This window comes from Colius striatus, chromosome 18, assembly GCF_028858725.1.
Source record: "Colius striatus isolate bColStr4 chromosome 18, bColStr4.1.hap1, whole genome shotgun sequence".
In the NCBI taxonomy this organism is placed as follows: Eukaryota; Metazoa; Chordata; class Aves; order Coliiformes; family Coliidae; genus Colius; species Colius striatus.
The window spans coordinates 6,955,776-6,979,542 of record NC_084776.1 but is presented as its reverse complement, the minus strand read 5'-3'; the positions used below and the strand labels follow the sequence as shown (position 1 = coordinate 6,979,542).

Below are 23,767 nucleotides of genomic sequence, written 5' to 3'. Positions count from 1 at the left end.
GTTCTGTGTAGCCTCCTATGGTGAGCAGATACTAGAGACAGTCAGTGAGAGGGGCAAGGGCTGTGCCAGTAGCTGGAGTCTGGTAACCAAGTAATTGGTGGTCCTTCACCTCTCAAGATAGCTTCCTCTTAGAGAGGAAGATCTAGTGACTTTGTGATTTGGTAAAAGCTTCAACTTCTCTTTAAGAATGACTGTTTCGGGGAGGCCTCTGTAACAACTTCTTGCTGTACCAAATCTTCCACTGTAGGAAGTAAACTTTGAGTGGAGCTCGTGTTACTAAACGCTCTCCTTAAGGTCAATCATCTGCGTGGTTGTAGGCTGTGGTAAGTGCTTTTATCCTGTGTGATCTGTTACTCAGAACTGAAAGCTGTACTTTTTGGTTGTGGAGATGGTTCTGCTTTTCCCACGCCATGTGACCTACCACTCAGCCCTTGTTTGCCTTTAATCTTGGGTTAGTCTGGAAATGCAAATGGAAATGTGGGTAAGAATCTCGTGACCAGGGGCTCTTGGTCAGTGCTGATAATCTGGTTGCCTGGGGTAGGTTCACCCTTGGTGCCATGGAGATGGTCAGTCTGTGCCTTTGACTTCTGTGCAGCTGTCAAGTGTTTCAAATGTGCAGCTGTTTCGTGTGACTGCTTATGTGAAAGCTGCTAGATTGTCCTGACTGTAGGAGAAGTAAGAAAACAGGCTGCTGAAACAAGTTTTATCAGCATCTTTCCTCGAACTGCATTGCATTCACAGCTCAGCACTCCTCTGCAATGAAGGGGAGACACCCTTCAGGGGACTTTTCTCACTTGATTTGCTTGTAACTCTGCTCCTGGTACCTGCCTTAGCTTTCTGACACTGTACCTGTCTTTGACCACATCTCTGTAGTAGGGGTCAGAACAATTGGACTCTGAGTTGCAGGAACAACCAGCTGCTGAATTAAGCTACTCGTTGTCTCTGCTGAAGTAGTTGTGTCTTATCTAAACGGGACTAGAAATTGGTTTTGATACAGAATGCACTTTCCACGTGTGCAGGATGGGTCAGTCCATAGACAGGATCTTTCTACAGTTGTGATGATCTCTGAAGAGAAACCTGTGAGTAAACTCCCAGTGTTTCCCATTCCTACCTGCTGAAATAGTGATGTTCCTTAACATGTGTGTAAACTTTAGGTCAATTAACTTTATTGTCTGCTCTGCAAATCATAACTAAGGCATGGGTGGCTTCTAAGAAGCATATGTAACAAAGGAGACTCTAATTACTCCCTCACTGATTATCTTTGGGTACTGACAGTGAAATAAAAGCTGCTATGTCATAGGGAAGTTTGACACACCACCAGTGCAGGACTCCTTTGTCTCTGAGTTGATGGCATCATATAGTTTGGACAATTAAAACTTTGCGTGTAGAGACATGAGATTTGATTCTTTAGTGACAGAGGAAGGGACTTGAGTTTCTTGCTTGAGCTAGGCATTTAAACCATTTGATTTTAGGTGAAGAGGCCTGATTACTAAGATAATCAGTGCACACCACTGTGGGCAAAGTTAACATGCTTAACTTTGGCCAAAGTTGTAGCCAATTCCCACAGCGTTCATCTTAGTCTCATGAAGCAGCACTTTGCTGTGAAGCAAAGTTCTTTTTGGGATGTTTATTAAGCTAAGCTGCAGATACAATAGGATGGAAAACTATGTGAATAAAATTAATTAAATTTTGAGCAAGTTTTTTTCCACTTCTGAAAGAAATCCTGTGATTTGAGGATTATACTCTTGCAAAATCTCTGCTTTACTAAATAGGGTGAAATAAGGCTATTGCAAGCAACTGCTTATCAAGTCACTGTTGCTTCATTGCCTAGATGAAAAGGCAATAAAAAACTGGTTAAAAACTGGTTCATCAGCTTGTATTGGAGTGGCAGTGAGATGCAGGGTCGTTACTTCTGTTAGGAATCATTTCATCTCCCTGTGAACAGAGATGAAACAGAGATGCATCTGGCTCTTTGATGAAGGATTACAATGATTAACTTTCCTATTGTTTTCTTTTCCTCTCTTCACAGGTGGTTTTTTGGAAAGATTCCCCGAGCAAAGGCTGAAGAGATGTTAGGCAAACAGAGACACGATGGTGCCTTCCTCATCAGGGAGAGCGAGAGCGCTCCCGGGGACTTCTCCCTCTCAGTCAAGTAAGTCATGCCCAGGAGCAATGCTGTGTGATAATCAGGCCATCTACTGCTCATTTGGACTTGTGAGTAAAGGGCAGGTGATTGTCAATGCTGAGGAACAGGAATAATCTTCCAGGTGCCTCTCTAGCATTCCTGTTCTTCTGGTGATATTTATTCCCTCTACAATAGAACAAACAGATAGACTGACTCTGGTTTGTAGTGAGCCTACAGGGCTGACCTGGTGGTGTTGCACATGTAGTCCCAGGCACTATATGCTGGTTAGTTTGTGGATCCCATTTCTCCCCCTTAGAGCCACAAAGTGCCCAGTGTGTACATCCTCCTCCACTCCTCTTCTGTAGTACAAGATATGACTCTGTCTTCTCTCTCTGTGTAGTACACTTCCCAATAGGTTTTTCATGTCTGTTTGGTAAATGCTAAGGGGATATTCACGTTGTCTACCACTGGGACATGGAGCTGTGAAGACAGAGACCTCTTTGGTCTGATCTCTCTCAATGCAATTTTCTTTTCTGGTCATGTAGGGTTTTGGACAAAACCCCAATTTTTGTCCTCCTGTACAGCAGCACTGAGTCATGCCAACAAACTGCATTACTTATTTCAGAGATGTTTCTCTCTGTCTTGGCTATGATTATCTGAACTACAATAGTAGATATGAATGGCAGCTTCATTCCATAAAGTGCACTCTTTTAAGAAACAAAGTTATGCTAGCATAGCTCTGCCTGCCTGTTAGCTTAGTATTGCCATCTGGTGGTAATTTCTCAGTTCGTTTTTTCTCCTGTTTGTTTAATTTAGAAAAGTCTTTTTCCTAAACAGTGATCTCGCAGGATTTGGCATGCTGAGAAGCTCTCAGGTTGAGGAAGGGAGAGCAGGGGCAGTATTTATGAGTTGCTTCATGTTATTTTTGCAGCCAGGGTAGTGTCTGCTTTTCCAGGCACTGTATGGAAGCTGTGCATGCCAAGTAGGGAACAGTTGTCTTCTCTTTTCAGTGTTCTAGACTGAAGTAAAAATACCAATGTGCCATTGATCTGGAAAATCTCAGTGGAGCTCTTCAGGCTTCCTCTTTACTCAGAACAAAACTGTTGCAAAAGTAGCTTCTACTAAAATATTTGGATTCTGTCTCTCATCACAGACTTCTGCAAAGTACAATTGACAAGTGGTTATCAGATGATTTTTTTACAGCAACCAATTGGTACATCAGTGTCATTGTTGGTTTTCATTGTGCCTTGAAAGACCTTTTTGTTCCAATTTCTGGTCCAGCAGTCCCAAAAGAGGAGTACTTGGTGGCTAATAACATGGGGGGTTTTTTATTCATTCTTTCCACACAGGTTTGGAAATGATGTGCAGCACTTCAAAGTGCTTAGAGATGGGGCTGGCAAGTATTTTCTCTGGGTGGTGAAGTTCAATTCTTTGAACGAGCTGGTAGATTATCACAGATCCACATCTGTCTCCAGGAACCAGCAAATATTTCTCCGGGACATTGAACAGGTGCCACAGGTAAGAGAAATAGCCTCACAGAGTGCACTGTTTAGGGTATTGCAACCACAGTCTGAAGTGGAATGCATCTTAGAGTAAATTAGTAGGGATAGGAAAGAAGCTGAGTGACATTTTGCTTGTCTATGGAAGTGTACGTTCAGATCTTGCAGCCAGCATTACACTGGTAAAGCTGGAAGCTGGGTGTTTGTGCAAAACCTACCTGCAAACTCCCCAGTCATCCCCTTCAGCCTCTGACAAAGTGTTATTATTGCTGCTTGAGCACTTGTTTCAATGTTTGAGAACTGCTGCAGGCAGGTCATCTGATTTCTGTGAATTAAAAATGAAATTGCTCCTGTTTTAAGACATAGTAAGATAAGATAGTTTTACACTGGCCTATAGGCAGAACTGTACCCCTCAGTACAGTGAAGCTTTGATACTGATCTTTTCTGCACAGATGATTCCAGGTTGTAGGATATGGGATATCTCTGGCCTCTGCTTTGGATTTCGCTACTGTCAGGAGAAACAGAAAGCTATTGCTAAGTGCCAGCAGAGTAGCTTGTGTGTATCTGCCTCTTTGGTTTGGTCCATTTCCCAGGGTAATCAGAATGTTATGTTGCATGTAACTGGATCTTATATCAATTTAGGATAAAACCTTGTGTTTCCATGCACAGCATTTTAGTTCTAGCTTGAAGACAAGGAGTGTGGAATTCTTACTGCTCTCCAGGTGCCACAGGCACTTGTTGGCACAGTTTGTCTGAATTAACATCTGGCTGTTCACTGTGGGATCACTGATAAACAAGATGAGAAAACAACTGTCTGCAAATGACAAGCATGAAGATACCTTCCTAGCCTGAGGAGATGAAGAATGCAAATGCATTTTAAATGATGCCATAGCTTTTCTGTAAGAATGGAACTGTTTGCTGAGCAGGCGAAATGCTCTGTGACAGTTCTTGATATTGGAGAGTTTTAAGGAAAATGTGTAAAATGTCAACATCCACTTTTTAGGGAGAACTTTTGTTATCACAGTGTTAGGTAAATGAGTAATATTCATGCTGTCACTTGATGAAAATGGGATGAATAAGCAAAAAATAGTATTGTGTTGTCATAGAGATTTACAGTAGGTCACAAAGGAAAACACTAGGAAAACATGTGAGTCATCTGCTATCTTTATTTCAGCTCTTCAACAGAAACTTGGCTTTTTCTAAGGCCTTCTGTAGATTGTGCTTTCCTATTTTAGCAACTTGTTACAGATGTTGGAAGCTGGCTTGCAGGGAAACAAAACAGCCCACGTGTTTATTGTTAGACTGGTGTAAGTTAAGCTCCTGCCCAAGGGAGCTGTTGTCTCCAGTGCACTGGCTGATTCTCACTTTGTGTATCTCTTGTTTTCCTTTTCCCCCTTTCAGCAACCAACATACGTTCAGGCCCTGTTTGACTTTGATCCCCAGGAGGAAGGAGAGCTGGGCTTCCGCCGCGGAGACTTTATCCAAGTCCTTGACAATTCTGACCCCAACTGGTGGAAGGGAGCCTGCCACGGACAGACGGGCATGTTTCCACGCAACTATGTGACCCCAGTGAACCGGAACATCTAGAGATAAAATATTAGAGATTATTTAAAGAAACCAGAGAAAGAAAACAGTAAATACACATACAGAGCCTAACTGCAGCCCGTGACCTAAAAATCACACGGCGATAAAACCTGAGTCACCTTTCCCCGTGAGGTGATCCTCCTTCACTCAGTACGGAACTTCAGGGGCGGGGGGGGCAGAGTTCAACTTACACACCAAAACTTACCTTAAAAACAAAAACAAAAGGAGAAAAAAAAAAAAAGAGAGAAAATAAATTTCCTCAGCTGCTCCTGGGTTACCCCCTTTCATTCACTCTTCTTGTTTCCCCCTCCTCCTCTGTCCATCAGTGCATGAAGTTTTAATGCCATATAAAGTCCTAGCCATGCAGTTAAAGGAAAAGGGAGAAACTCTGCTGGTATTTCCTCTCTCTGCAAACGGTCTTCATTTGACATGAAGGGACATGAGAGAAGAACCAAATCCACAGTCCTGCCTTTAAAAAAAAACAAAAGTCATCAGTCTCTGCTTTTGCCTTCAACATTCAGCTCTTCTTGCCTGGGAAAGATGAGGTGTTAACCTAATTTTTATTGTCTCTTCTCCTTCGACACTTTCTTCCGAAGCTCAGCAGCTTCCAAGCAGGGGAAGGAGAAGAGTTGTGTGGCTTTTTCTTCTGTTTTTTTTTTTTTCTTTTGAGTCACAGAGCTGCTTTGAGAAACTCCAATGTACAACTGAAGTCTGTTAACGCTGTGCTGACAGCTTTTTTGTTTTTTCTTAAAGGTGTACGGTTGAGCACATTCTGTAATTTTTTCCATAGTGCCTTTCCCTTATTTTCTTTTTTATTGTTTTTTAAGTTAAAAGGACAGTCCAGAGATTTTCAGAGGGGTTTTTTTTCTGCCTATGTGTAAATAAATACTTCTGGGGGAAGGATGTAAAGGAGGGTGGTTTTATCAATGGACATTGGAGAAGAATCTACAAACAGAGATGGAGCTTTAATCTTAAGATTTGTCTTACTGTTCAACTTCCCTTATTCCGAGGAAAATAAAACCAAGGCGTTCAAGTGGCAGCTTAGGCTGCTCAGAGGTGGGGAGCTGCAACCAGGAGCCTCAAAAGAAGTAAGAGAAAGGGGGAGGTTATGACCAGGGAAAATGAGGAAGAATATTTTGGGGAGGGAGGGTTAAGGGGGGAATTTGAGAAAAATAGCCCTGAAATGTCCTACAAGATGTACATTCCTTTGATGGAAAACTGTATAATGCAGAGAAACCTCAAGAAATAGTGCTTGAAAAAAAAACCTTTATGCTATTAGTGAATGTTTCTACATGATGCATGTGATCAGCCTGTCTCTTTGGCCTGGATAGGGAATATTTGCAGTCGTGTTGCTCTTGAAAAGTGGGGTTGGCATCACTGTTCTCCAGTTTCTCCTCCCTCCTCAGGTCAGTGTTACTGTTGAAGTAGATTCCCCCCACCCCGCTCCTCATTCACAGCAGGCTGTGTGATGACTGTAACCCCCACCCCGCACCATAATGGCATTTATTGTGGCCATTTGCTCCTCCACCGGAGCCGTGTGACATGAAATTGGATGGAAAGGAAAGGAAAGCAATCCAGCCTCTCCGCTCTCTGTGCCAATCTTCAGTTGCGTTCTTTTCCCTTTTGATGCCCGTTTGGCTGGATCCCTTCACCCCACCAACGAGTCCAAAATCCGCAGCGGAGATTTCCTCCTGCCCTGCCTCAGCACGGGCAATCTTTGTTGGAGGGTGCCTTTTTTTGTACTAAGTGTTACAGATGTTTTATTCCTGAGATGGACTCTGCCTTACACTTTTAATTTTCCAGCAGAAAGAGAGAGCTATCCTGTAGAGTATTCCTTTCTCCCCCCTCTCCTTGCTAGCTGTCACTCACTTTCTTCCTTCTTTGTAAAGTGATTGGAAAAGGAATCTATGGCATTCTACACCTGGACCATTTGATTGTTTCCTTATTTTGGAATTGGTGTATATCATGCAGCCTTGCAGACATATGTCTTGTGTGTGTATATATATTAAAAAAAAATCAGTGTTTAAATAAAAAAGGCCTATGTACTTAATCCTTTAACTCTGCAGCAGCATTTGGTAGATAGTAATTAACTGTGAATAATAAATATACATTGAATTCTTCACTTGGGCATCTGTCTGTTATTTCAGTTGACTAACCAAACTATGACTGACTCAGCTAATTTACAGGATATTTAATTGCTGTGGCCTCAGGTGCTCAGACTCTTTAGCATTGTAGTTCAGTCTCGGGGTGCTTGCCTGAATTCATTGCACGTTCAAGCAAAGGCAGCAGGGAGATGTGTCACTTGGTATGTGTGCCGTTACGAATAGCAAGGAGAGGGGAAAGGAATTATCATGTTGTTTCTAGGACTGGGGAACACGTATCTGTCAACTGAAAGGGGAAGGATGGCAATTCAGTACTTCTCTCTTGCTTTTTTCTAAGCTGTTTTATCAGACTGCTCATGTGCCCCTATGGTATGGGCTGTAATGTCACGAGGAGCCAGTGATGGAGAATGATTGACCAGTTATTGCTGGAGCATCTTGCTGAACGACAGGTGTGTTTAAGCACAGCAGCTGTGGCTCAAACTGTGGCAGGAGTTTTTGCTCTGCTTGCTCGGTGCCTGGAGTATAGTTTTCACCTTTGTTTCCTGGAGAACTGCTCAGAAGGCCCACCTGAGGGCTTGTGTTGTTTGTAAGGGTTTCTCTTAGTTTTTATACTCAAATGCAGATGTAGTGGAGGAGTCTATGGTTGCCCAGAAACGCCTGGATATTCATTCCCATGGTGAGTTCTTCATTCGTCATTTGTGCCAGGACACTCACTGCAGGAACAGTGTGGTTTGGAACTTTTGGCTTCTCCATAATGCTCTAACAGAACGTGTTGCTCAGGGTTGCCTGCTGTGTTTGTACCTCAGCTATCTACTCAACGGTTCCTTTAGAAAAACCTTTCTTTGCTTGTGCTTTACGAAGGGAAGAAAAATGTCTGTGGCTACGGTGACTGTAGCGTCAAGGCTGAGGCGGTGCTGGAAGAGCTACTGTGAGCAGCTCGCTCTGTGAGGGGTGTTTTCTGCTCCTGCGCAGCAGCTTGGCGAAGCCGGCGGCGGGCTGCACAGGAAGCCTCAGTCAGCGCTTGTTTCACAGCAGGGCAGCTGCGGGGGCGCAGGCTGCAGGCGGCGCGTTCAGCAGCAGCCGCTGAGGCCGCTGCCTCCATGTCGGCGGCGCGGGCCGGACTGCATTTCCCAGCGGCCCCCGCGGCGCGCAGGCGCAGTGCGGCGGGCGCGCGGCTGAGGCGGCGGCGGGCGGGCGGGACGGGGTCGCGCACCGCAGCCTCGGGCCGCCAACAGCCCCCCGCCGGCGGCTCCCCCCGGCACCGGCTCCCTGACCCACGCTGGTGCCTGCCGCGGGGTGGGGAGGCGGCCTGTGAGGCCTTTGGCGTGAGGAAGAGGTTTGGGGTAAGGGCGGGGGTGTGGGCCTGTGGGATGAGGGGGTCCGTGAGGTGAGGGCGGTGAGGCTATGGACGCTTGGCTGGGGAGAGCTCACTGGGGCCCCTATCCCCCTGCCCAGGCTGCGGGGACGCCAGGCAGGCATGGTCGGCTATGACCCTGAGGCCAAGTGCGTGTCCACGGTAGAAGCGGCTGCAGCAGGATCGGCATCTGGCTTGGTCACTCGGGTCCTTGTCAGTCCCTTGGATGTCGTCAAGATCCGCTTTCAGGTACCTTCCTCATGGTGTGCTTGGGGACAGCGGGTGAAAGAGCCGGTTACAGAGTGGAGCTGATCTTGTCCTGGATGAAGATGTCACTTGTGCAATCGGAGAGCACTAAATCTGCTGTCAGCTCTCACCTACATTCTGTAAAGGTTATGCAAGGTAGCAGGGCTATCCTATGTCCTCTGCTTCTGTTTATATAACTTAACTGTGTGTTGAATGGGATCTTGTGTTTTTCATAGTTTATGTTCTTTCTCTGGATGTTTTTTGAATGATCTCACTATCCAACTGAATTTCATCATCTTCCCAAACGATTACCTTTGCATTGTTTCCTGCATGTGTTTGTTCTTTTAGAGCCCTACGTAAATAACATCCCCGTCAGTTCTAGATGTGGTTCTGGGGGAAGGCAGAGTATCATCTCTTAGCATTGGCTGGCTGACAGGGTTGTGAATTCCTGAGTGGGACACTTGAACTTTGTTGGAACATGACATGGAATTCAAAATATTTTCTGTTTTCCTCCAGCTTCAGATCGAGCAGCTCTCCTCCAGAAACCCAGGGGCTAAGTATCACGGCATCTCACAAGCTGTGTGGCGCATCTTCCAGGAAGAGGGACTGGTAGCCTTCTGGAAGGGCCATGTTCCTGCTCAGCTCCTTTCAGTTGGCTACGGAGCTGTTCAGGTGAGATGACCAGACATCATCTGTACGTACATGGGACTCTGCTTTGCTCCTCAGACACTGCATGGGCAGGTGCAGGAAGGTCCAGGTTTACACTGTGCTGATGCAAGCCAGCTTCAGTCTCAAAGATGTGTAGTTGTATAATGCTGATGTATAGTTCCTAAGTTAATATTCCTGAGCTTGCTGAACATCCTGACCTGCCTGGAGCACAGCTAAAGCAAGCTGAGTGCTGTCCATATCTCATGTCATAGACAGGCCCTGTTTGTTCTTGACACTTGGCTTAGCTGTTCATGTTCCAAACCTTTGTAAGTTTTGTGCTTTTTTTGTTCACGTTGTTGCCTTAAGTTGTTGTTAGGAAAACATCAGTGAAGCTGCTGCTGATGTTTCACACAGTATTGTTATGCTGAATTTGTAAATAATAACAGCATGTTTTATGAGCAGTGGCTGAAAGAGGAATGAACAGCTTATCTGTAATATACTGCAAATGCTCTTCAGGGCACGTAGATTGTTACATTTACTTCTTTCACAGTTCTAAGGGGAAGATGAAGTGTCAGAGAGCAGAATGTCCCAAGCATTCCTTGGGCTTCTTACTGATTTTTACAAGCTATTCTTTGAGCACGTTGCCCAGCATGTTGCAAGCTGGGGAGGACTTTTGAAGGACAGTGAAGGTGATTACAAGCAGTGAGTGGAGCTCTTTGTGGTGAAACTAGAGAGTAGTGGAAGATCTATGTCAGAGATAAGGATTGACTCCTCGACCTGCCTGTGTTTGTTTCTGGAAGTTCATGGCATTTGAGAGCTTGACAAAACTGGCCCACAACGTCACCCCGTACGGCGCCCGGCACTCCCTCGTGCACTTCGTCTGCGGTGGCCTGGCTGCCTGCGCGGCCACTGCTGCCGTTCAACCCGTCGACACGCTGCGCACCCGCTTTGCTGCTCAGGGTGAGCCCAAGGTATGACTGAGGGTTCAGTGGTTGGAGTCCTCATCCACAGCAGCAGTATTTCATCTGTGTGACTACAGGAGTTCTGAAGTGCACATAACAGTCTGTGGGTTAGCGTAAAGGAGCAGGTGCTGTTATTGGGCAACATTTGCACTGTTGCCAAGTCATCCTCCCTGCTGTTGACACAGCTTTCTTAATTATGTTTTACTGTTCCTGCCTGTGTTTAACTCCTGACAGATGATCCAGAAAGGAGAAACTGTCCTTAACAGGATAACTCAGTTTTCATTTTCATTACATTTTCACTGTAGACTGCACTCCCCAGTCTGTCAAATATTTGAAACTTTCCACTTGCACAGTTGTGTTTAGATAATGATGGGGGTGATACTTGAAGCCAATCACCTTTCACCTGTGTTTCATATTCTTATTTATGCAAGACTTGGTCTGCATGCTAATTAGGTCTGTAATAGCTAGACTCATGTGGGTTTGTATCAGAGCCATTTCTGGGGTTTGACTTAGCCAGCAGTAGAATCACAATATATATTATATGGAGCAAGCAGGGCTGCTAGGAGAAAAATAAATCATGTCTGTGACACAAGTGGTCTCACAGCTCTGTGCCTTGTTTCTTCCCTTCGGAAGCACAGCTTGGATGTGCGGTACAATGTCAGCCCAGGCCTTTCCATGCAGAGCTAGCAATGGTTCATTCAGTTAGTCTCTTGTGTCTCAGAGGTGGATTTGAGTTGTCAGCTTACTTAGGGTCATAAGGGCTTAGCTGATAATATGATGTTGAAGGTACCACTTAGCTCATCACTTTTGCTGAAAATCAGTTAGTTGTATTTTGGGCAGTGGGAAATTCCTGTGCTGGTTACTGGGAAATAACCTGACTGTTGGTTTGCTGGTTTTAAGCCACTGGAGAATCAGCCTCTTCTTTGTTTTCTAGGTCTATCACAGCCTTCGCCATGCAGTGGTGACCATGTACCAGACAGAAGGGCCTTGGACTTTCTACAGAGGTTTGACCCCCACTATCATTGCCATCTTTCCATATGCTGGTTTCCAGTTCTCCTTCTACAACATCTTGCAGCAGTTTTCTGAATGGGTGATTCCAGCTGAAGGAAAGAAAGGAGGTAAGCACTTGAGAGAGTGACATCTATGATCTGGAGAGGAAGAGGGGATGGATAATAGTTTGGGAGACTGACATAAGCTCAATTTTCAGTGCAACATCTGAAAAGTATCTCAGTTGCCCATCTCTCATCATTACTCTTGCACGAGTATTGCAAAAGTAAGACAGTGAGGTTTTTCTAACAACTCTTGTTATGGAGCAGTCAGGAGTGCAAGATTTCCAGTGACTGGCCTTTCACTTGGGGAGCATGAACACTCTTCCATCCACTAGTGGCAGGTTCTCTGGTGACTGGGATTTTTTGTGCAATGCCACTTAGCAGAGCAGAAGCATAAATCAGTGTAATGAATGAAAATGAGCTGTTACACTCCAGCTCCAATGAACATTGTGAACCTGATGCAGAAGATACAGATTGAAGTTCTATGGCCCAAACTATATAGAAGAGGTGATGTAACTTTAAAGGGCCTTTTTGGCCTCACTGCTTGTTAGCAGTGATCTTTAACTTACCTCGTGTGGCTCTTTAACCACAGCTAATCCTTTTTTTCCTCTCCTCCCTGCTCTTCTCTCCCCTCTCTGCTTCTCAGGCAACGTTAAAAACCTTGTTTGTGGCAGCTGTGCTGGAATCATCAGCAAAACCCTCACTTACCCTTTTGACCTGTTCAAAAAACGACTGCAAGTGGGTGGCTTTGAGCATGCCCGGGCAGCCTTTGGGCAGGTGAGAAATGCTGGAATTGACTGGTTTTCCTAAGTATGGAATCACAGCAAGAAAATCCAGAGCCAGTCATCACCAGAATGCAGAGATGATTCTCCAGTGACACCTGCTGGATTCAGATTTGGATTAGAAGCTCCTGGGGAACTTCTGGGAGCCGAGTGTTGGTCTTGCTTAATAGCAGGAATAGATTACTCATTGGCTGACATTCCTGTGCGCTGCCATCCATCACCATCAGGTTGACTGTCTCAGAGCTGGGGATGACTTAGGCAGGCAAAGGGGTTTTGATTGACCTTACTTTTCTAGTTGCAGCCTGGCGTTTGTGATTCAAGACCAAATTACTAGCAGAGGATGACATTAGCTTTTATGCTGGGATCACCTGCCTGGCAGGATCCTTTTCTGCAGTTAATGTTGTCATACAAGGACACCAAGTGTTCAGCATGTGTCTTATGTACCAGAATTGTAGAATCATAGAATGATAGGGGTTGGATTGGACCTTTAGAGATGATCTAGTCCAACCCAGATAGGAATTTGCAGTTGTGACCCATTGCATTGGATGCTTTTCTTCTTCTTAGGGAGGTACAGAATTTGTTCTTAGCATTGATGGGTCACAAGATCTTAAACCTTTGCAGTGTGACACTGTGACATGCAGATAGCTAATTTAGAGACTTGCAGGTGCTGTAACTGTGTTTCCTTCCTGTCAGAAAACTGAAATTTGTCCTTCCTTAGAGAGTGAAGGGGATGGAAAACAGTAGCAGCAGCAGAACCTGAAATAATTGCTTCACGGACTTGTGGCACACACAACACATGCTGATGTAGCATAAAGATTTTATGGCTGTTTAAGGATCTGCATCAGCTGCTGCTTTTCCTTTACCCCACTCTCCCCAAACTGTCTCTCTGAAGCTCCCAGTTAGTTCCAGTAACAGCCAGAAGGGCATCTCAAGGCTGCATGTCTGGGTCACGTTTCTGTTTGGGGATTTCTGTGTTCATTTCCAGGTAAGTTGTCCTGGAGTTTTCTTGTGTAACCTTGCGATTTCTCCCCCCAGGTACGGATGTATCGGGGTCTCCTGGACTGCATAAGGCAGATCATGCGAGAGGAGGGCCCAGGTGGGTTCTTTAAGGGCCTTTCACCCAGCCTGCTGAAGGCTGCTCTCTCTACTGGACTTGTCTTCTTCTGGTATGAGCTGTTCTGCAGCCTCCTGTGTGCCCTGAAGACCACTGACAGCACTATGAGAAAGGAAAGCTGAAAGGGGCATGTGTGTGGCTACGTTGTGTTCTGGAGGAAGGGAAGCTGATGGCTTTGCTCTGTCATCAGCACGTTGGAAATGTCAGAGCTCCCAGAGCTGCACTAGCCCATAGGAAAACACCTCCTGGGACCAAGCAGAAGGAGAAGGCGACTGCAGTTCTGCTGAAGGCATTGAACTGCTTTACCTGGGAGTTGATCAACTGAGCCCTTTTCTTCTCTGTCTCCTCTAATATCAGCACATGTTTAGTCAGGGGAGACTAGAACCAAGCAGACAACTACCTAGCAGAGGCTATGCTCTGAAGAGGCACCAGGTGAAGTGGATGGATTCCTGTGCTTGCCCTGAATCACAGAGCAACATCGTGGCCTGGCCAGTGCTGTTTCCCCACCTCAACACCCCTTCCCACGCCTGCATCTGCACAGCTTTATTTCCTTCTCTATGACCTGCTGTTTGCACCGTGTTCTTTTCTCCATGTTGAACAGACAACTCTGTCCTGTTGTTGTGAAGTCAGTTAAAACCCCTTCAGTGTGCACAGACCCACGGGTTTCATTTGTGTTGCTGACAGCTTCTGCTTTTCCATCACCACTCCCTGGCTGCACATTCTCAGCCACACGCAATCTTCTACTGGTGACCCAAACTAGCTCTTCCTTTAACTCTGGTGATCTTGAATGTATTCTAAGTGCCCAATCCTCCTGTGTGTCTCACCAGGCATCTCTTAGGGCTTTGCATTGCCTCAGTGATGCTTTCTACAAGTAGACCTGCCGTTTAAGAACTCCTCTCTAAAGAGATTCAACGCACAAGCCCAGTTCTTACTTCAGGGTTCTTTGCTTCAGTGCAGCAAGTAAACAAATGCTGCATAGAGATTTAGAAATATTTACTCTTAAGTTGGAATAATGAAGGAGAAGTCCTGTGGAAACTAGTAAATGTCTGTTTAATACCACCTTTGAATGTTTCTAGCGAGCGTTTCTGAACCTCAATCCTCTAGTGGTGCTAACAGATAACTAGCTGAAGGGAGAGGGCTCAGATTGGAATTGATTGGCTTAGCATGGTGTTTGGCAAGAAAAGGATGATGGAATTGGAGCTGAAGAAGTGATTTTGTGGAATGTAAAAGGTTTTATGGATGGTTAAAAGGACCCAACCAAGCAACCAACAACCCTGATTTATATAACAAGGGAAAAGAGGAAAATTACTTTCTTCCTTCTGTTTTATTCTCTGTTATTTCAAGCTGAGCAGGGTGTGGAGGGCAGACTTCCCAGGAAGAGCCACTGTCACACAAAAGCACGTTAGTCATCTGGCACGTGGTGAGTAGGGCAGAAAGCTGCAGTTATTTAGAGGATGGTTTGATGGTTCTTCTCTCAAAGAAGAGAGCCAGGAAAAGCTCTGCCAATATTCAGGGTGTTAATCCCAAGTGGCCTGGCCATTTTCCAGCGTGACCAATTCCATTCTGTTGATGCAACTTCTGGTGATTTTTGAGCGTTATCAGCATTGGTCACTTACCCTGAACTATTGTGAGAGGCTGTTTCTAAAGAGCAACTGTTTCATTGCTGGCTGAGATACCCAGAGAGATTCCTCACAAGCCAGGGATGAATATCTTTGTGTCTGCTGTTGTTTGAGATGCTGGAGTACAAAGTGGCTGTTTCACTGCAGGTGACTGTGAGAGTTATGTAAAATTAAAATCACTGAGCAGAGTCAGGCAGGAGGCTGAAAGATGAGCCCTGAAGAGGGAGGGCTTAGCTGTCTGTACTCTAAAAAAGGGCAGTTTTACTTAGAGAAGAAAATGCAAAGAACATGGAGCAAAGTTTCTCAAAGTTCCTCAATCCTATTGGCATTTTCCTGTATTACTTAGACTCTTCTGGGATCCTCACAAAATCTTCTGAACAGTATTTCACCTTTGTTTATTACCAAGACACCATAACCAGTAATGAATTTCACCTCATGGCATCCTTCTGAGGGAGAGGAACATCTTGTTTTGAAACAGACACAAACAGGTTGGATTGTTACTGCCTTGTGGCTGCTGGTAGAGAGGAATGTTGTCATGGTTAGCAGGGACAGAAAATGCTCTGTGCTGACCTAGGCTTGCATAGGAAATCAGGGCTCATCCACTCTGTCTATAAATTCTTGTTTTCCTCTTTCTGTCACAGAGCTGCCATTAAACTGCACAAAAAGGGAGGTGGGGAACCTGGTTAGGAACTCAGCATTGCAGCCCCTGGCATAGGGGGTGAGTTGCTTTGCTGGTCAGGTAGCAAAGGCAGAGTTTGAGTTGTGCCAGTCTGGCCCAGGCTGTGGAAGAGCCACACGGGCTTTGGCCCACAGCCGGGTTTAGGCACCCCTTTGTACTGCTAGTCATAACCTGCTGCAGGCCCACAAAGGCACCTGGTCTTCTAGTGAGTGAGAAAGAGCTGACAAACTGTACAGGATTAGAAATTGGATCTACTGGTTGCTTCATCCATCACCTCTGCTCAGCAGCATGTCTCATAACTTGTGGCAGGTGCTTGGCCCGCGGGGAGTTGCTGCTGGGGAAAAGACTGTGACGAGTGTCTTTTCCTCTTTGGGAATGTGACTGGTTTAGTATGAAGCACTAGGAGGACAGGTCTGATTTCTGCTGCTCTGGCAAATCAAATTTCCTGGAATTAGAGGAGCAGAAGAGGTCTGTAGTCACCTTCTTCTCCTGTATGCTGAGACAGGTTTGCTCTCAGAAGCTGTTGCACAGTGGCTGGATGTGGCGAGTGACTGTGAGACTGCACCCGCTGGCATGGCTGGGCTTGCACTCTGATGTCACCCCATCAGTGGGGATTTGCATTGCCTGGAATCCACCTCACGAGCTGCTCAGCGATTGCACTTGTTTTCCTCTAGTGCCTTTCACCATTAGAACGTCCAAAAGCACTTTAGCAGGCGAAGGGTTTGGGATGAGCTACACTGCAGCCATGGGGACCCGCTGTCGACAACGTCCACGCACAAGCTGTGGGCTGCCCACAGCACTGCTCGCTGGGTTCCTAGCACAGGCCTTCCTCAGGATCCTCAGCTGCATAGCAGCACTTCTTAAAAAGAACGGAATGTTTCACAGTCGTGCTTGGAAGAGATTGTATTTACTGTAGGTTTCAGTTTCTCTGGTGATGTAGGACTGTAATTCTCTGCTGAGTGTTGCTGTGTTGCCCAAGTGGATCTTTCATAGCTGCTGTTGTCTGAACCCATCTGATCACAGCGAGTGCCTACCTTGGAGAAAAGGTACATTAAATATTTTGTTATGCTCCTGTCTGGCAGCAGTTTGTTTATTCCTTTCCTCCTAGTGCATGTGCTCAGCTGAACCCTGCAGCACCGTGGCCCTCCTGCCGCCTCAGAGGGAGGATAATCAGGGTCCAGGGTGGGGTGGACAAAGCTTCCCATCCATCCCATCCCCTCTGCGCTGGGGCTTTGGGTATCACTGTTGAGAACTGCATCAAGGAGGTCTGTGCAGCCAGGGCCCAGGGGGACTGTCGGAGCCGTGGTGGGTCCTGAGCCACGTGCCCACGGTGGACGAGCTGGGGCTTTGTTTGTATCTGGCTGGGCCCCGCAGCACTGCAGAAAAATGTGCCCAAAGTGCTCGTGCTGTGTTTGCTGAGGCTCTCTGGTTGCAGCAGCCCGGCTGCACCGCTGCCCTCTAAATGCTGCGAAGGCTTCGCCGCCCGAGGGGCCTTCCCCTGTGAAGTGGTCGGGACTTGAGAGGAAAGACCTCAAGCGTGTTCCACCCCTCTCGGCTCCCGTGAGGTGCTTTAGCGCATCTGCCCTCTCCTCTTTACACTGATTTTTTATAACGCCTCTCCACAGCAGCCTGTCCCGGCCCGGAGCGGGGCACGGATGAGAGGCGGCTTGCACCCGGACAGCCCGGCCGCTGCGTGGCGGGGGAGCCCCGCGGGGACCGCGACCCGCACCGCGGGGTGAGTGCTGCCTGGAGAGCCGGGGGGTGCGCGGGGGTGCGCGGGGGCCGGGCTGTGCCTCCCCAGGGGCTCCCCGCGGCCGCAGGGACGGGCGCGCACAGGCGGGGGCGCTGCCGCCGCTGCCGCCGCTCCCCGGCCCGGCCCGGCACGGCACGGCCCTCCCCCGGCTCGGGCGAGGAAATGACCTAAGAGGAAACCGGGGCCGGGCCGGCGGGGCCCGGGACGCTCCGGCCATGCCCCGGCGGCCGCAGGAGCCGGCGGGCGGCAGGTCAGTGGGGTTGCGGCCGGCTCCCCCTCCCGCGGGCAGCGGGCACGGCGCGGGGAAGCCGCTTTCCTCGGGATCCGCCGCCGCCTCCGTTCCGGGGCCCTTCGGCTTGTGCCGCCCGCGGCCAGGCGAGGCAGCAGCGGGGGCTGCGGTGTCCCCGGTGCCTCGGGCAGGCGGCGTCTCGGCGCTGGGGCTTCCACCCGCGGCTCGGCGGGGATGGGACGGGGGTCCCGGGCGGCTGGTAGCGCTGATGCTCGGGGGGGCAGAGGAGACGCGTGGCTCTTCTCCTCCTTGTGACGGCCGGGGCACGTCCAGCCCGACCTGCCAGGTGTGAGCCTCGCAGGGTAGGGCCCCGGCACACGGACTGGCTGAATGAGGGTGCCGACCCCAACCTTTCAGGCCCTGGCACAGCCCGTGTAGCGAGAGGAATCACCCGCAAGTGGTGCTGTGCCCGGTGTCAGCCCTTGTCACCAGGCGAGGCGGCCCTGGCAGCGGGACCTGCCCGTCGCGGGGGCCGTGGGGAAGGACGCTCCGGGGCGGTGGCACTGACGCTGCCCGACAGGCTCGGGCGCTTCCCACGGCTCCTGCCGCCGGTGGAACACGGCTGCTCTGCTGGCGCTGTGCGAGGGCGTGAGGGCAAAGACGGAGGGAGAGAGACAGTGCAGGGGAAGGAGAGGTCCGATGGGAAGGAGTCTGCCAGTGAGGTATGGCACGGAGCGCTTGTGAATCCGTCTGGGGAGGAACCCTGTGCAGGTCTCAGGGCGGGTAACACTGCACGGGGGGAGAGCTTTGGGACAGACTGTGATCTCAGGGGCGCAAGGTCTGCCCTGAGCCTCACAGGAGGATGGCAGAGCCTCTACCCACCAGGAGCTCCTCTGCTCTCAGTTAGTACACGTTGTGCCATGGCTTGGTGGCAAGTGATGTGTCTGAGGCGTTGGGCTGCCTGCCATCCTGTCCCATGCCGCTGAAGGCTTTCCTCTGGGCAGGGACCTGTTTGCAGAGAGGGGTGAGTAACAGCTGAGGAATTTCCATGAGCTGGCAAAACTCAATTGACCAATTGCCTTCTGTTTGCACTGTGGGTCTGGCCAGCCTGGCATTCTGCATCCAGCAGCTACCTCGTGTGGGTGCCAAAGCAAGCCCTCCCTCTCTGGGCTGTTCATACCTTGTTGGTGTCTTCACTGTACTATGAAGCAGAAGGAAATCAATCTAGGGACTCTTTAGGAGCACCATTGGTACTGCAGAGAGCTGTGCTTGACTGCAGAAGGGTGAGAGGAGAGCTGTTGCTGTTGGGGATTTGACTGCAGAGCTTGCTGTGTTTTGCTGGGGGTTGCAGGAGCCTGGCTCTAGAAGTGCTCTGCTCACTCTGCTGAGTGTGTGCTGGATACTGTGAGGTGCCAGCGTTGATTTTTCTCAGACTTTTGTGTGAAACCAGCTGAACTAGTGTTTCAAAGGCATAAGGGAGTGGCTGCATGGCTGCTTCTCTGTGATGCAGCCACAGGAAAGCCTTCTGAGAGGAGATCAGTGTATTTTTGGGGCTGCCTTGGTGTGCTGTCCACTTTGAACCTACAGATTGACAGATTGAAACACATTTTTCATATCACAAGTGTAAAGGCTCTGAAGATGGAGTCCTGTCATAGGCTGGTAGGAAGCAAGTCTTCAAAAGATGTGGGAGTGAGACTTTGCTCAGATCCAGGGCTGGAGCTGAGTGCCTTAATAACAGGGGAGTTTTCCTGGGGTGGGGAGCTGTCAGGAGAACAGCCTGTGCTCCTGTACTAGATGGCATTTGTCAATTGGCTCTCTCTCCAACTAAACTCTGTGTGTTCTTTCCCCAGGGACTGTCACTAGCCCATCTGTTGCCCTGACTCCTGCCTTTGGAGGAAGCCAGTCATGGGGGAAACGGGCAAAGAAGAGTACAAAATACAGTCATTTGACACTGAGACTCAGAAGCTGCTGAAAACAGCCCTCAAAGGTCAGCAGGCTTTTTACTGGCTCCCCCTCCACACACTGCTTGGCTGGCAGATGAGGCTGGATGCTTTGACTCTGAAACTCAATTGCTAAGTGTAGAAAAGCTGTTTCATAAATGCTGCTCATCCCTGCCTGAGTCCCAGTGGTGAATCTTCTCTGGGAAGGACTTCCCTGCTGCTTCTTGCCCTCTGGCTCCCACTGGCCCAACTTTGAAGAAGTGCTGGGATTTCGGATTCAGGTCAACTTCTTGCTTCCCTGATTACTTGCTTTCCTCCATCACTTTGCCATCATGATGGGAAAACCATGCTCTGTTGGAGATGGGATCTCCATTCCATGTGTGTGAGAGGGATGTGGGAGGGAGCATGAGTGTTTGCACATATAAAATGATTGTGCCAGGCCCTGTGCCATCCTTAGTTGTTTTCTAGGTACTCTAAAGCAAGCAGGACACTGAAGGTGCTGGGTCCTGACAGTGTTTCTCCTTTCTGCAGACCCCAGTAACGTGGACCTGGAGAAAGTGGCCAATATTATAGTGGACCAGTCCCTCAAAGACTGTGTGTTCAGCAAGGAGGCAGGTCGCATCTGCTACACCATCATCCAGGTGAGAGCTCCACGTGACCACACAGCGAAACACTTCAGCTGTGTGGGTTGTCCTTGGCTGGGCCAGGAGAGGCTTCACCCCAGCCCTGTGCTCTGACCCCTCAGCCAGCTTCCCTCTTCTGCCACTTGCTCCGTGCAGCGGCAGCATCCAGGTGAGCGTCTGGCAAGCACAGGCAGTTACCTGCAGCCTTCCTGCCTCTCTGGGGCAATCACAGGAGGGTATCTGTGTGGTCCCACATCACCTAAGTAGCAGCATCCCCCTGCCCCCTCACACCCCCACTTTATCCCTCCATCCTGCTTTTCTGGGCTCGTAGGCAGAGAGCAAACAGGCTGGGCAGAGCATCTTCCGGAGGAGCCTGCTGAACCGGCTGCAGCAGGAGTACAAGGACAGGGAGGAGCTGCGCGCCCGCTCGCTCCAGGCCTGGATCTGCTACGTCACCTTCATCTGCAACATCTTCGACTACCTGAGGGTAAGGAGCTGGAGCAGGAGCACCCAGAGGCTGCTGCCTCGGGCTGACAGAAGGGCCTGGGTGTCCAAAGATGCCAGAGCAGGGGTGTTGGATGGAGCCCCAGGGCCGTGGCTCAGCAGTGGGGGCCAGAGCTGGTTCTCAGCACAAGGATGCTACTTATGGACAGGCAAACAAAGCAGAGCTGTCTCTGGCATCAGTCACAAAGTCTGAGCTTTCTCATTTTGTACCTGGTGTTTGAAATCCCCTGGTTTGTGATGGAACCCTAGCACAGGCTGCTCAGGGAGGGTGTGGAGTCTGGAGGTTTCCAAACCCACCTGGACACATTCCTGTGTCACCCATCAAGGGGAACCTTCTTTAAGAGGGGATTGGGCTGGATGAGCTCTAGAGGTCCTTTCCAACCCTTACCATGCTGTGATTTGCTGGTTCCCACATGTCTCAGACTGAGCTAGTTTAGTTGCTATGAGATCCTGGGGGACACCTGTGGGTGCTCATGTAATTTCTAGCCCACGTACTGACAGTTTGTGTGCAAGCCTTCACTGCACTGTGTGTGCTTGGATACCTGCTTGGAGTAGATGCAAAAATGATGCAAATAGAGCTGCAGGTAGGAAAAATGCTGTTGCAACAAGTGTATTTCCCATGAGCACCTGCCTACATTTAAAAATAGCTGTTTTTTACATCATTTGTTCATCTTCTGTGGCTCTTGGAGACTTGAACGTCTGGTCTCCAATGTAAATCCCACCAATACAGCATTTGGCAGCACAACTATTCTGCTGCCTTCTCCTTTGAAGAGCAGCAAGGCAACAGCTATTTAAAATAACTGCAGACTCCTCCCTTTCTTGCCTCAAGCTGACAATGGCTCCTGCCTCCTTACAGGTGAACAACATGCCCATGATGGCTCTGGTGAACCCTGTTTACGACTGTCTGTTCCGGATGGCACAGCCCGACAGCCTGCGGAAGGAGGAGGAGGTGAGTGCAGGGAAGAGGGCTGCTAATGTGCCTGTCGTCCTGCCAAGGACCAGGAGAAAGCACAGCCCAAGGGGAGTGTGATCTCTGCATCCTGGTGCAGAGGAAAGCTGAGACTGGAGAGTCCAATGAGGGCCACCATGATGACCAGGGGACTGGAACATCTTTCTTATGAGGAAAGGCTGTGGGACCTGGGGCTGTTCAGCCTGGAGAAGGCTGAGATGGGACCTCATCAGCACAGGCTGGAAAAGGCTCTTCTGGAGCTTCACATGTATCTGGGTGTGTAGGAGCCTGTGTGGGGCATGGCTGAGTTACCCCTCAGGGGTGTGGGGCATGGCTGAGTTACCCCTCAGGTGAGGGCTTCCTGTAAAATGCAGAGGCCCTTGGATTGGCCCTTTGGGGTTTTTTTTCATCTTAGCCCAACTCTCCCAGCCCTGCAGCCCACTGACTTTCTTCTCTAAAGACCCAGTTAGTGCCTCTCCTTCCTGCAAATCACCAACTTTCCAAGAGCTTTAGCACACGTTCCAACCACTTCCCTCTGTTCTTGGAGGCACCTCCTTGCTCTGGCCTTGTTTCAGCCTCGCCATCACCTCATGGATATCCTGCAGAAATGAATGTTTGTCACCTGTTGCAGGTGCATTTTTGTGGCAGTTTTGTCTGAGACAGGAGGGAGTTCAGGGTGTGCTTTTACTGTGCTTTTGCCACAAGAGACATTGGGCCTCTCCTCCCTCCTGTCACAGTGACTTGGGGGAAGCAGAACTGGTGCCTGCTGGAAATCCAGAACACAGGGAACAGGACGAGTTCGTCCCTCAGTGGCTGCTGGGGATGTGCCAGAGCTCTCATCCCTTGGTACTCAGCCCTTTTCCCTTCCTTCTGAAGGTGGACTGCCTGGTCCTGCAGCTCCATCGTATTGGCGAGCAGCTGGAGAAGATGAACACGCAGAGGATGGACGAGCTCTTCTCCCTGCTCCGAGATGGCTTCCTGCTGCAGGAGGGGCTCAGCTCCCTGTCCCAGCTCCTGCTCCTGGAGATCATCGAGTTTCGGGCTGCTGACTGGAAGATGACAGATGCTGCCCAGAAATACTATTACAGCGAAGTGACAGATTGATCTCTCTGCAGCAGAGGTAGAGAGATGCCCCCAGCACTTTCACCAGCAAGCTTCATACCAAGTTGGAATTTCTTTTCCTGTTAGTATTTTTCTAGCGCTTCCTGTAAATAGGATTTATACTGACTAGAGCCTCTGGGCACAGAAGTGTCAGGCTGCAACTGGTGCTAGGCTGACTTTGGAGGTCTGGAGAGGTGGGAAGGGCAGGACACATGTAACCCAGCAAGTTCTCCCACTGATTTTTGTCTTGTATTGGACTGCTTCCAGCAAAGGGTAAGGAAGGATTCTAGCCCAGACCAGCATTTTATATGAGTGTTAAGAAAAGCACAGTTTAGGCTGAGAACACTTTTGGTTCACCCAAGGATGTGCAAGAGCTGCAGGAGGCAGAGGGGGAATCTTTCCCATCTCAGGTTGTACCTGGCTCTAACAGCTCAACCAAGTGCTATTTTTCCCAGACTCCTTCTAGCACACTGGCTGCACCTGCATGCACACAGCCTCTTCCTGGGGTCACCAGTGGCACAGGGCAGCCTGCAGCAGGACAGGTGCAGCAGGACCCTGAGCACATCTAGCTAGGAACAGGTTTTCTAAGTTTTACACAATAACTGCCATGATTTCTCAGAGTGTAGTGAGTTTCAGCTACAGGATGTTTTCTCATTAGAATGGGACAGGAAGAAAGGAAAGAAAATAGTTTATTGAAGGATCTTTTTTCTAATAAAAAGTTTTCCACTGACATGTGCCCTGCTTTCTGCAAAGCTGCTGAGCTATCAACAACACACAGGTTGCTCTTGACTGAAACCTTAAGGGCTTCAATGCTCACTTCATCCTCTGGTGCAGGGTGTCAGCTGGCTTTACACAAGCAGGGTAGCTGGGAAGAGCAGTGTGAGACAGTGTGAGGCTCAAGAAAC

The 23,767-nt window shown here is 48.8% G+C and overlaps 3 protein-coding genes across 5 annotated transcripts in view; all 3 read left to right on the top strand.

Moving 5' to 3' along the window:
- Positions 1–7,330, top strand: part of GRB2 (growth factor receptor bound protein 2) — a 49,328-nt gene extending 41,998 nt beyond the window's left edge. Inside the window, exons 4-6 of the mRNA XM_062010730.1 lie at positions 2,030–2,152; positions 3,475–3,643; positions 5,026–7,330. Coding sequence (XP_061866714.1) covers positions 2,030–2,152; positions 3,475–3,643; positions 5,026–5,211 — 478 coding nt within the window. The 3' untranslated portion in view covers positions 5,212–7,330. The remainder of the gene's footprint in view (positions 1–2,029; positions 2,153–3,474; positions 3,644–5,025) is intronic.
- A 1,164-nt stretch (positions 7,331–8,494) lies between these two features.
- On the top strand, positions 8,495–13,598 carry SLC25A19 (solute carrier family 25 member 19). Its single transcript, XM_062010967.1, has 7 exons — positions 8,495–8,653; positions 8,766–8,913; positions 9,427–9,582; positions 10,359–10,529; positions 11,455–11,638; positions 12,216–12,346; positions 13,387–13,598. The coding sequence occupies exons 2-7, from the start codon at positions 8,788–8,790 to the stop codon at positions 13,585–13,587; spliced, it is 969 nt and encodes a 322-aa protein (XP_061866951.1). The 5' UTR covers positions 8,495–8,653; positions 8,766–8,787; the 3' UTR covers positions 13,588–13,598.
- Positions 13,599–17,414: 3,816 nt separating this feature from the next.
- MIF4GD (MIF4G domain containing) lies at positions 17,415–23,592 on the top strand. 3 transcript variants are annotated; one of them, XM_062010970.1, is made up of 6 exons: positions 17,415–17,498; positions 19,596–19,732; positions 20,217–20,326; positions 20,640–20,795; positions 21,669–21,761; positions 22,638–23,592. In XM_062010970.1, the coding sequence occupies exons 2-6, from the start codon at positions 19,651–19,653 to the stop codon at positions 22,863–22,865; spliced, it is 669 nt and encodes a 222-aa protein (XP_061866954.1). In that variant the 5' UTR covers positions 17,415–17,498; positions 19,596–19,650; the 3' UTR covers positions 22,866–23,592. The 3 variants fall into 3 exon arrangements, with proteins under 3 accessions (XP_061866954.1, XP_061866953.1, XP_061866956.1); XM_062010969.1 differs by lacking the exon at positions 17,415–17,498 and adding an exon at positions 17,675–17,766; XM_062010972.1 differs by lacking the exon at positions 17,415–17,498 and adding an exon at positions 18,015–18,467.
- The last annotated feature ends 175 nt before the right edge of the window (positions 23,593–23,767 follow it).